Source organism: Martes martes (genome assembly GCF_963455335.1).
Source record: "Martes martes genome assembly, chromosome: 10".
NCBI lineage: Eukaryota > Metazoa > Chordata > Mammalia > Carnivora > Mustelidae > Martes > Martes martes.
In genome coordinates, this window is record NC_137898.1 from 10856403 (window position 1) to 10869457 (window position 13055).

At 39.2% G+C, this 13055-nt stretch overlaps 1 protein-coding gene across 1 annotated transcript; it reads right to left on the reverse strand.

Moving 5' to 3' along the window:
- Positions 1-4487: 4487 nt before the first annotated feature.
- Positions 4488-11122, reverse strand: MS4A1 (membrane spanning 4-domains A1; the record flags this gene model as incomplete). The annotated part of the gene is made up of 6 exons (XM_080817065.1): positions 4488-6323; positions 7184-7285; positions 8277-8513; positions 9263-9319; positions 10404-10523; positions 10964-11122. 6 exons carry the CDS (start codon positions 11120-11122, stop codon positions 6105-6107), a joined length of 894 nt encoding a protein of 297 aa, XP_080673191.1. The 3' UTR covers positions 4488-6104.
- Between the last annotated feature and the right edge of the window lie 1933 nt (positions 11123-13055).

Here is a 13055-nt window from a genome sequence, read left to right on the forward strand (position 1 = left end):
TGTTTCCTGTATCTGTGAGTCTGTTTCTGTTTTGTTTATTTGTTCATTTTGTCTTTTAGATTTCACATGTGAGTGAAACCATTTGGTATTTGTCTTTCTTTTGTCTGACTTACTGCATGTAGCATAATACTTTCTATGTGCATCCATATTGTCTCAAATGGCAAGTTTTCATTATTTTTTATGGCTGAGTAATATTATACACACACACACACACACATACACACACACACCCCACACTTCACATCTTTCTCCATTCACCTGTCAATGGATATTTAGGTTGCTTCCATACCTTGGCTATTATAAATAATTGTTCATTGAACATAGAGTTGTATATATCTCTTTGAATTGGTGTTTTTATTTTCTTTGGATACTCAGAAGTGGAATTGCTAGATTGTATTGTAGTTCTATATTTTATTTTATTTTATTTTATTTTATTTTATTTTATTTTAACAGTGTGGGGCTTGAACTCATGGCCTGGAGATCAAGACCTGAGCTGAGATCAAGAGGCGGTTGCTGAACTGAGCCATCTCGGTGCCCCTGTAGTTCTGTTTTTAGTTTTTGAGGAACCCCTATACTGTTTTCTATAGTGGTTGTACCAATTTACATTACCACCGACAGTGTCTGAGGATTCCTTTTTCTCCACCCTCACCAACACTTTTTTTTTTTTTCTTTTTGGTAATAACCAATCCAGGGGCACCTGGGTGGCTCAGTCATTAAGCAACTGCCTTCGGCTCCCTTCATGACCCCAGGGTCCTGGGATGGAGCCCCACATTGGGCTCCCTGCTCAGTGGGAAGCCTGCTACTCCCTCTCCCACTCCCCCTGCTTGTGTTCCCTCTCTCACTGTGTCTCTCTCTGTCAAATAAATAAATAAAATCTTAAAAAAAGTAAGAGATAATAGCCAATCTGACTTGTGTGAAGTGATATCTCATGTGGTTTGCATTTGCATTTCCCTGATCGTTAGTGATGCTGAGCATACTTTTGTTGCCAGTTGTTCACCTGTATTTCTTCAGAAAAGCGTCTGTTCAGGTCCTCTGCCCATTTTTCATTTGGTTTTTTTAAAATATGAAATTGTCTAAGTTCTTTAGGTACTTTGGATATTAACCCCTTATTGGATATATGAGTTGCAGATATCTTCTCCCATTTAGTAGTCTGCCTTTCTGTTTCGTTGTTGGTTTTCTTTGCTGTGCAAAAGCTTTTTAGTTTCATATAATTCCATTTGTGTATTTTAAGCTTTTATTGTGTTTGCCTGGGGACACTGGTACAAAAAAAATATTGCTAAGGTTGATATCAATGGGCGTATGCCAGGGTGCCTGGGTGACTCAGTGGGTTAAAGCCTCTGCCTTCAGGTCAGGTAATGATCCCAGGGTCCTGGGATTGAGCCCCACGTCAGGCTCGCTGCTCAGCAGGGAGCCTGTTTCCCCCCCTTTCTCTCTGCCTGCCTCTCTGCCTACTTATGATCTATGTCAAATAAATAAATAAAATCTTTAAAAAAAAAAAAAAGAGCTTACTGCCTGTGTTTTCTCCTGGTAGTTTTGTGGTTTCAGGTCTTACGCTTAAGTCTTTAAACCATTTTGAATTTATTTTTGTATATGGTGTAAGATAGTAGTCCAGTTTTATTCTTTTGAGTATTATTAGCTGTCCAGTTTACCCAGTTCCATTTATTGAAGGAATTGTCTTTTCCCCATTGTACATTCTTGCCCCCTTTACCATAGATTAAGTGACTATGTAAGTGTGGGTTTATTTCTGGGCTTTCTATTCTATTCCATTGACGTTATGTGTCTGTTTTAGTGCCAGTACTCTACTGTTTTGATTACTATAGCTTTGTATTAGACTTTTAAGTTAAGGAGTGTGATAACCTCCAGTTTCGTTTTTCTTTCTCAACATTTCTTTGGCTGTTTTGGTTTTTTCTGTGGTTCCATACAAATTTTAGGATTCTCTTTTCCAGTTCTGTGAAAAATGCTTTTGATACTTTGATGGGGATTGCATTGTATCTGTAGATTACTTTGGGTAATTTGGACATTTTAACAATATTACTTCTTCCAGTTCATGAGCACAGTCTGTCTTTTCATTTATTTGTGTCACTTCAGTTTCTTTCATCAGCATCTTCCAGTTTTCAGAGTACAGATTTTTTATTTCCTTGCTTAATTTTATTCCTAGGTACTTTATTCTTTTGTATGCAATTATAAATGGGATTGTTTTCTTAATTTCTCTTTCTGATAGCTCATTATTAGTGTATAAAAATGCAACTGATCTTTGTATGTTAAATTTGCATCCTGTGACTTTACTTATTTCATTTGTTAGCTCTAGAGTTTTTGATGGAGTTTTTAGGGTTTTTTTTTAAATATCTAGTATCACGTCATCTGTAAATAGTGACAGTTTTACTTCTTTCTTTCCACCTTGGGTGCCTTTATTTCTTTTTCTTGCCTAATTTCTGTGGTCTGGAGTTCCAATACCATGTTGAATAAAAGTGGTTAGACAGGTATCCTTATTCCTGATCCTAGAGGAGAAGCTTTCCTTTTCTCATTGTTGAGTATGATTTTAGCTGTGGGTTTGTCATATATGGCCTTTATTATGTTGAGGTGCATGTCTTCTTACTAACTTTTTTGCTTATCTTTTAATATGTACATTTTTAAATCACCTCTAAAATTTTTGAGGGCTGGGGGCTTCTCTTATCTTTACGTATACCCCTCTGTACTTAATAGTATGCCTTACCCATTGTAGGTGCCTAGTGGACGTTTGCTAATGTCTCTTTCTCCAACCAGACAGTAAGCTCCAAGAAGAGAGATCTCTGCTTATTTTTGCTCACCAGTAGGCTGAGATCACCAGATATTTTTGGATGTATGAATGAATGATTTCCCAATGAGGAGTTTGTGTCTTACTTTAAGATTTTTGTTCTTTCTTGCAGCAGAATGCATACTAGGTAAGAGTAATTTTCTCATAGTAAGTCACCAAGGGAAGAGGTGAGTAGAGGGTAAACACGACTCCAGAGGAAAAGTCTTAAGTTAGCTTTGATTTTGCCACCATATGTTCCTACCATATTCAGTTTATATTGTTTGGTCCTCTTCAGTTCAGAACACACAACCAAGTTTTGAATGAAAGGAAACCCCTTTAAGAATGTAGACTTGGGTTGTTGGGCTGTCTTGGTCAGAAGAGCACATAACTCTTGATCTCAGTGTTGTGAGTTTGAGCTCCACATTGGGTGTAGAGATTACTTAAATAAATTAAAAAAATAATTTTAGATTTAGGAAAATTTCCAATTTCAACTTTCCCCATCAATGTTTTAGATTTTGCATCAAGAATTTAAAGCATATCACATCTGTATGTGAACTCATGCTAAATCAGTCTGAGACTGCCATTTCTATGTATTGAATTGTTGGCTGTTCTCTTGTCAAAGTGTAAAATTAATTTCCTGGCTTGATGTCATTATTGCCTATGGGCAGACTTTGACAATGCTTGAAGTGTAAAGCCATATTTTGAATAATGAGAGGAAGAAATCTGTATCTTGCTCATGTCTTCTGCAGCTCCAAACATGATTTCAAAAAATTAAAAAATTAAAAAAGGCCCTTAGTACCCAGTTATAGAGGAATATTCAATTATTCTATATGGACTCAATGAAGTACTAAGTTGCAACTAAAAATAACTTAGGAAAATTATATATCAATAAGGAAAAATATGTATGATATAATACTAAGTATAAAAAGCAGATTTTATAGTGATTGCAATTAGGTACAATTATGTATTACTGTGAACTGGGGTGACCAACCTGGTTTGCCTCTGACTATCTGGGTTTTAGGACTGAGAGTTCTGCATCTCAGGAAGTCCTTCAATCCCAGATAGACTGGGATGTTCAGTCATCCCATTAGGAACAAATTGCCAAAAGGGATAATTGGGGAGAAATCCTAGCAATTACTTTCATTCTTCTTTAACAATAGATGTTAGTGTTGTCTCAAAATGAGTTACAGGAGGTCAGTAAAAATAATTATTTGAGATTATAAAAATGAATAAGTCGCTAATATAACAGTATGCTAATAATTATACTTGAATAAAAATATATATAAAACAAAATTCTTAAAGACATAATGGATTCAGAGAGGGATTCTCATATATATTTCAGAAATGGGGAAAATAAGATAGAGGTGAGATCTTGTCTTGTTTGAAGGTTTTCTCATTAATTGTTTTCCTCTGGGCTGCCACTGCTCTTGTCCCTTTCTTCTAGTTCAAGGTGAGAGTTCCTGCCTCATATGTTAGCCGCATTCTGGAGTGCTAAGTGGGAGAAATCTGTTACTCAGTTATTAAATTTTCCATGAAAAATTTCCTCAGGAATCTGATGTCCTAAATAAATAGTTGATGTCCTGACATCACATAGTTCAAACTCAGATTGAGTTTATGTGAATATGAATTTAAAGCTATAGGAGCTTCGCTCATGGGCTGATGTCACAAGAATGGAGAAGACTTGGGTAAACACCGTGTTGGAATCACTGGTTTCAGACAAGAACACTAATATAGTTTTATTTATTTAAAGCTAATTTTGAGGACTTTCCATAGACAGAGAAATGTCTCATTTCTTTTTTTTTTCTAATCACAGTAAATACCTTCTATTGGTGGTCCCTAAAAAAAGTAGAAATATCACAAGGAGTGGAAATTACTTTGTCTATGTATCTGCCAGTATCTGGCAGCACTTAACATACAGAAAATGCTCAAATGTAAGTGATAGATTATAGTAACATTCTTTCTATGTAGGGCACTAGTATGTCTGAATATAAAGAGGAATTGAGAAGTGGGGTAGCTATTGCCTGAGATTTGGCATCATAACTGATTATATTATTTTCAAGCATGATCTTTATTGAGAATGTCCGTAGCACTTAGTGTCTGTATTATGTAAGATTACTTACTAACAGCTAAGTATATATTAATGATGTAAGTAGTTTCCCAAATATTGTGAACATCTAAGTCTTTTTATCCTCAAGGAATAAGACTGGATTCCTGACTCTGTGTCTCTCTCAACACCTATTTCGTGCTGGTTAGAGAGCAGGTGCTCATTAAAACCTGTTGACTTTGCTCAAGTAGTTTATGCAGGCAGTTTGCTTATTTCAAACCGTAGGATTTGAGTGAGAAGATCTGGCTATGAAAGAAGGCTCTCAAAACTAGCTGTGACTACTGACAAATTACTTTTACATTTTTATAAATTAGCCTTTTTGAATTATTTGTAAAATATGGATAGGGCCTTTTTTCCCTTGATTATGGAATATCAAATGTAATTATTTGATAACCTACTTTGTGAACTAGAAATTACTTTACAAATACAACTGTTGTTTATCATTTAAGATTTGGGTACTCGTTATGGCATTTTCTTTGATTGTTTCTTCTCTTGCCTATAGGCTGAAGGTAGTGCAGCCAAGAGCCTAGAACAGGTAGGTAGACAGTGCGACTACGAGACTAGAACAGGAGTTAGGAAAAGTTAAGACAGATACAGACATGTCCGTTTATAAGCTGTGCTGTTTATACAAAGAAGGGGTTGGGTTTTGGCCATTTAGAAGCTCCAGCTTCCCTAATGGGGTGTGGACACTCTTAAGAACAGTGGACACAGTGTCAGCCCCATAGAAAGAATAGATCCTTAATGCCCCTCATTATTACTATTTTTTACTTTCCTTAAGAGTAAAAGAGACTCCACAAAATAGGTAGATGTGGAAGGAATTAAAGATAGTTTCAGGATGGCCTGCAGCCCACATTTATCTTTCTCATTAGGGGCAGAGATGGAATTACCACACTGACCACTACTACAAAGCCTTATCCAAGGAAAAGGCTAGTGAGAAATCATGTGGTACACAACACCTAGCCTGCCTTGTTGTAATGTAAGTAAGCTGCCCCAAACAGGAAACATGCCAGCACAGTCGCCTGCAATGGCTGTATTCTCTGCATGAGAGAGAGAGAGAGAGAGAGAGAGTGTGTGAGTGAGCTGTGGTCATTCCATGCAAAGGCCAGAGAGACAGATGGAGGATACTTGCAGAAGGCCTCAGGAAATAGGGATGGATATGTCTCTTGGAAGCTATGAACGCTAGTTTCTAATGCCTAAGAAAAGCAAACAGAAAGAAAAAAAAATCATTTAAGGAATGCTGTCATTTTCTATTGGTGAAGGTTCCTGGTCCTGGGGAAGTTCTGGAAAGTTTACTTCCATTTCCTCCTCTTCTTCTTGGACAGGAATAATTTCAATCTCTTCTTCATTCTTTGGTTGGGAAGATACTTCGGTCAGCTCCACCATGTCTTCTGTTGTTTCAATTGGCTGTTCTTTTTTTTCTTCAGCAGCTAACAGGACAACTACATCCTAGGACACAAAATTAAACAGATGTTTCTTGACCTTTACCATTGGCACATTTGTCAACAAACTCTAGGAACATTTATCAAATACCTCCTGGTTTTTATGCTGTTTGTGTTATTTCCTATATGCCCCCAAATACCAGGATTGATTTCCCAGGGGATCAAAGCTCATCTTCAAGGTCAGGAGATATTTGTCACTTTGCCTAGAATGATCACACAGTATTTGGGAAAGAACACTGCAGGAACGGAGGAATTTAGATTCTAGTTTTGATTTGCCTTTATTGGCTATAACCTTGGGAAGGTTGTTTTCTCTCGAATCTGTTTTTCTCTCGAATCTGTAAAATGAAGGAACTGTAATTTCTAAATTTTAATCTGACATTCTGTGGTTTGAAGCAGTTGATAATCAGTCTGTCACTGGGATCGTCACCTCTCCCAATTGTGGAGCCTCTTTGAACCTATTGTTTTGGAAATGGGATTTGATGAAAAGGTACAGGTGCAGGGGAGGGAATACTGAGAAATGAAGTGGAAGAAGCAGCGCTTTTATCAGCCTTCAACCTTGAGCCATCCCACTTTTACACATTAAGTGTGGAATCATTAAGTCAAGATGGGCGTGTGGAGTGAAGCAGAACTCAAGGTTAGTAAGTGCACATATTAGAGGACTGTATCCTCTGTCTAACCGTTAGGCTTATTTCAAATTTCAAGACACTTCTGCCTCATCAGGTGTTTTCTACCTTCCAGAAATCTGCCAAGACCATTTTTCATGAAGCTCCTAGTCTCAAAGTTATATTAGATTACATTCTCCGTAAATCATTTTTTGTAGACGTGATTTCCTAGAGGGTGTTAGTGGACGGGGTGGCTACTACTTACAGATTTAGGTTTGGAGCACAGGTTTTTCCATTCATTCTCAACAATGCCAGCTGTCACAAGTTTCTGGAAGAAGGTAAAGATCACCATCACGGCAAAAATGCCCTGAGGAAGGACAGAAAAAACGAGAGCAGAAATATAATAATGAAATAAAGAATATGATTGGTGCTCAATTACTGCTCACTAAAATTAAATGATTAAAAGGTCAGTTCTTTAGGTGAGTAATGAGCGACCTTGAGAACTACTAGTATCTTTATAACCCGAACCCATTAGCACAACAGCTGGCATGCCACAGATCGCTAATGCATGTTGCTGATAGAAAATAAGGCAGCGGTAATTAGTTGAAGAATCTGTTCTATGTAGGAAAAATTAATCACTGAATCCCAGATTAAGTTGTATCTAGCTTTAGGTGATATCATGATGAAGGAAACCTGTCTATATTTGGAAGATGCATTTTCCCCCTTCAAACTCTACACTAAAAACTCATGGAGGCAAAAGATGTTCATAGTAACTTAGGTACTTCTTCAGTGTTCATCTTAATCATCTTAATAATTATTAACCAGTAATAATAATAATAATTAATGTTAGAGTAAACACATAGTACTTTCTGTGTACCAGTTTAAAGGGTTTTGTGTATGTTAACTTATTACTCAAAATAGCCCTACTGTTTTACTGTTAACTTTTCCATATTACAGCTGAAGAAACTGAGGCAGAATGTGGTTAAAATTCTTGCCCAAAAGCTGTATAGATAGTAAGTAGCAGATATCTTGATCCAGAGTTGACACTTGTAATAAAAAGGCTAAACTTCTTCCCTGAAAAGAAACGTGATTTCTGGGGCACCTGGGTGGCTCAGTTGGTTAAGAACTGCCTTCGGCTCCGGTCATGATCCCAGGGTCCTGGTTTGAGCCCCATGTCATGCTCCTTGCTCAGCAAGGAGCCTGCTTCTCCCTCTCCCTCTGCCTGCTACTCTGCCTGCTTGCACTCTCTTTCTCTTTCTCTCTCTGTCAAATAAATAAATAAAATTAAAACAAACAAACAAATAAAAAACCCACTTAGCACATTAAAAAAAAAAAAAGAAACCTGATTTCATACTTACCAAGAAAACAGATCGTATGCTGTCACAATATTGTATAGACAGAGAGTTTTTGTCAGCGGGATTAGCCGGTTCACAGTTGTGTATGTTAATATATGGCATGGAAACTTTAGTGAGGTTCAAATTCTCCATTTTAAAAAAGTGGGAAATGGTAATATTAAATATGTCCATTATCAAAAAGATTATTCCAGAAATAGCAGCAAAGAGGCTCAATGAGTTCATTATCATTTTCCCTTTGGCCTGAAATGGAGACATGAAGATTTGTTAATGGGGTTTGATTTCATTGGGCTGTCAGATCTAGGAAGGAGTTCTAGATCCCATTCCTCTGACTTAGAAAGGCAGTACACTTAAATCATACTAAACCACACTTCTCTCAGTGGTTTTAGTGTCCTTGCCACCGTAATGTGACAACCTTCCATCTCTAACTCACGTTCCTTCCTTGGACTTCCCCATTTCGTTTTACCCCTTCACATCCAATCAGTTTATCGAGAGAAAATTCTAGGATTCATCCTAAATTCTTTTATTTTGTACCTTTGAACTTCCTTTCACTTCCACTGCCACTGCCAATATCCTGGTAGGCATTCAGTAAATATCGGTTGAGTAAGTGAATATAAGTAGTATTCAGATTATATCTGTGTGCATAGGATGGTAGAGGGGAGAGAGGGAAGGAGGTTCTTCCATCACATGAAGTGAGATGGTTCTGTGGATGTAGGGAGGGAAGGAGCAGATAGGGCCCTCTGGGTCCGTACCAACAAGTGGAAACAAACAGTGGCAAGAACACCGCCACCAACTCCCTGCTGACACAGGTTGCGTAGGTCTTATTTCCAGGTTTATCATGAATAACATCACATCAGCTTTCTTTTGCTTTTGGGGACAGAGCGAGAACGCAGTACTACTTTGATCCCAAAGGTCTTTAAGGGTTTTTTGTTTTCCATTGAGAAAGTAGGTATTTCTCTGATGTGGGGAAAGAAAGACATACGATTACTTGCCAAACTCTGCCTGGGGTTTTTGTCCGCTGCAGCCAGGAGTGATCCAGAAATGATATACTGTGAAAAAAGAGATGGTGGGTGGGGAAGGCATGGGCAACATGGGAGAAGAGGCAGAGAGGGAGAGAGGCAGAGAGGGAGGTCACTTTTCACATTGAGAACTGGTTGTAAAAACGCTATCCGCATTTCCAACCACCTTCATTAAACTGTCCATTAAACTGTGACTAGGAATAAAGGAAGACCAGAGGCAAAACTCACACTTTGAGGTCAATGAATACTAACAGCTGTGAATTTAGAAGTTTTATTTTTATTTTTAGCTTTCTTTTTTTTTTTTTTTAATTTGTGGAATTTCTCCTTGGAGTTGACAGTGATTTAAGTGACTTTGATGCCAATGAGGAGTGAATCGGTATGGAAGGAAAGACTTGGCCTAAAGGCCGTAGGCACTCCGTGAAAATGTTGGCTGCTACCGGAAGTGATGGCAATTATTTCTCATCCTTCTGTCTACCGTGCAGGCCATAAAATGGAGGAAACTCTTGTTTTAATCGATCTCTCTTTGTTCTGAAAATTTCAATCCTGGGCATATCTATGGGCATAACTATGGAATCCTGGGCATAACTATGGAAGTGTAATGATGGTATAAACATGGCTGCCCCATACCACACCCAGACAAGGTTACAAGCTTGGAAAACATGTTCATGAAACGGCCATAAGAATTGCTGCTCTGCTGTTAAGCCAGAGGAGATTCATCTGGGGTGGGACTGATTTTACCATCTGTGGTGATAACTACACAGAACTGTAGGAGGAAGGACCCAGTGGGAGGAAATGGAATGCCCTGTGCTTTCCTGCTTTCTGAAACACCATACTGTACAGTCCAAATGTTTAGTGCTTTCTCCCGCATCTCCATATTGACTTTGGGGAGGTCCAACTTTGGACAATCTTCCTTCCCTGTGTAAATCCTGATAGGGCATCTCTCTCTGAATTCCCATGAAGTGTGATCACTGACTTTCAATGGGATTCATGCTCAATTTAGTCAACCTCTCTTTCCACTGAATTACTTTAACCTCATAACCTGTTTCCCAGCCATATACTTTCCTCAACCTTTTTGTCTGCATCACTTCCCAAATGGTTTTTAGTTTTTACTCACCATAATGCCTCCCCAGAGAGGGTACCACACAGTTATACAGATAGGTGCATAGACATCCGTGTGAATCATCAGGAGGCCGCCTAGGGCAATGTGGAAGAGCCCATTCATAATCTGGACAGCCTGGAGAGAGAATGGAGGCACTGATGATGAACGGAAGTCATCACCAAGTCAGAAAACAAAGGTAAGGCAGGAAGCCCTGGCTCCTGCCTTGGGGTTGCATAAAATGTCTAAAGGAAGTGACGAAGGTGCCAAGACCCTTTGTAGTTCAGATCCATTTTACCCACCACCTGGGTCATTTCCAAGGAGAATATGTCTGGGATGCTGGTGACAAACTTGGGTGGGAAACCCCTAAATATGCAAACCACAAAGTCAAAAGGAGATAGATCACTGTGGTAACTTCTCTGCACATCCCTGATTTGGCACATTGTGTTAGATATAAAGAACACCTTGGGTTGAATCAAATACTTTTTAGTTGGGTTGCATTCTCTACCTGGCCTACAGCATCTGCATTTGTAGGCCAGAGAGTCTCTGGGATACAGAACGGAGTGCAGCTGACTTACCCCCAGTGTTTTAGATTCCCTCATGAAGAAGTTTTGTGTAGGGCCCACCACTGAAGTCGTCCTTTTGGGAATTATTTTTTGAACAGGATGCATGGCAGTAGGGCCTTTCATAGGATCTGCTTGGAAAGTTCCACTCATTGAATTTCTGGATGTTGTCATTTCACCCTCAGAATTCCTAAAAATAAAACAAATAATAAAATGGGGGGAGAGAGAGAATAGGATTTTCAGCAGTCTTTGATCTTGTCTCATGCACCTGAATACTTTTCTCCATATTCTTTCCATGAGTGTCATTGAGGGAAGACAGGGCGTCTTCCCAGTGGCTTTGGGTCTGAGGCAAAGCCTACTATTATGATTGAAGGCAGGATCTGAGGGGCATCTCAGGCAAAGACCTGTGGGCCGAGGGATCCCTGCCAGGATTCTTGACAATGATGTTTGGGGCACACTTTTTATCACTGTAGAGAAATCCATGCTCATCTGTCTGGATGTCCTGTGTGTCTCACATCTCTGGATGCTTTTCTTACACCCTCATATTGGAAAACGTATTTCATCACTGACTTGTCCTTATCCTTTTGCTTATCTGCTTTTGTCCATTGGCATCATGAAGGAGTAGAGTAAGGACTGTCCTTAGGGTCCATAGGAGCTGATTCTAGTCTTCCTCTGCCACCAGCTCTGCAACCTCAAGTAAATCACTTTAAGGAGGCTCTCTAAGGTTGTGTATTAAGACTGTAGCCTCCTAATTTGCACTGGGTGTGGTGCATAAACAATGAATTCTGTTACACTGAAAAGAAATTAATAAATACACACACACACACACACACACACACACACACACAGACTGTAGCCTCCTGAGATGGGTTGCCGAGGTTGAAATTGTGATTACGCTATTTGCTGTGAAACTACAGGCAAGTTCTTTGAATTCTCTGGGCCTCAAGTTTTCAACTATAAAATGGGCATAATAATTCTTGTCTTATAGAATAGGGTTTCTGTAATACTTAAATGGACTGCTGGTCTGTGCATGGCTAATGTCTTCTTCTTCAGGTGTAGCTCAAATGTCAACTCCTCAGAAGAGCCTTGCTCGAATTCTCAGTCCACAGTGATCTTGCACAGCATCCCAGTTTTTTGCTTCTTGGTACTTACCACTATGGGGAATCCCCTTGATTGTTTGCTTGCTTGTTTATTGGCAGTCTCTCCCCACTAGAATATAAATCCCATCAAAGCAGAGACCTTATCCCTCTTGTTATGTGGATTGAGTAGTTATTAACACTGTGGAGGAAATAAATGTATATAAAGCACCCAAGTCTGAATAATTATTACCTGTTTTGTTGCTCTGCTAGTTCTTAGTATTACTGCCTTTAGGAGCATTAGTTTCTGTTTTTCCCATTGGAAAAATGAGACTCAGTACCCTTGTCACAGACATGTTGTGAGAAATAAGGAAGTTCGCATATGAAAGTGCCTCGTACAGGGGGAGAAAGTAGGAAGTGTGGTCTGTTCTTGGACTTCATTGCTATTCATTTCTGAAGTTAGTGATTATTACCAAGACTCTTCCCAGTTCTCATGTTGTAAGACTGTTCAACTCTTTTCATCTTGTGCTTCCCTTTGGCATTTATTTGTTTATGTCAATTACTTACATGAATTCTATTGGGTCTTTCCTGGGCCTTGAGAATCTCTCTTTAGGGACATATCTTTGGTGTCATCTTTGTCAGCTCTAAGTCATGTAAGGGGCCTTGGAAACCAAGACTGTCTGTCCTGCCTGCTTATCCTGTTGAAGTCACACCCAGCTGGCTGCCTGCAGGTGTGCTGTGGGACAGGGGCCTGGGAGTCGCCCAGGCCTCATGTTTGCACCCACTTTATAATGACAAAGACTTCATATCTGGAGTTCATTTAAGCCTCACAGAGTGGACAAGGGATGAATTGTTGCTTCTATTTTGTAGAAAAGGTGACATGGACATGGAATAGTTAGGTCACTTGTTCCCAGTTACATGACTTCTAGAGACTGAGACTGAGGGCTTGGACCCTGTGGCTGCTTTGGACCCTGTGCAGAACACAGGTTCAGCCCTTCACTTAGGAGCCTCTCCCCTCTTCAAATGGATGT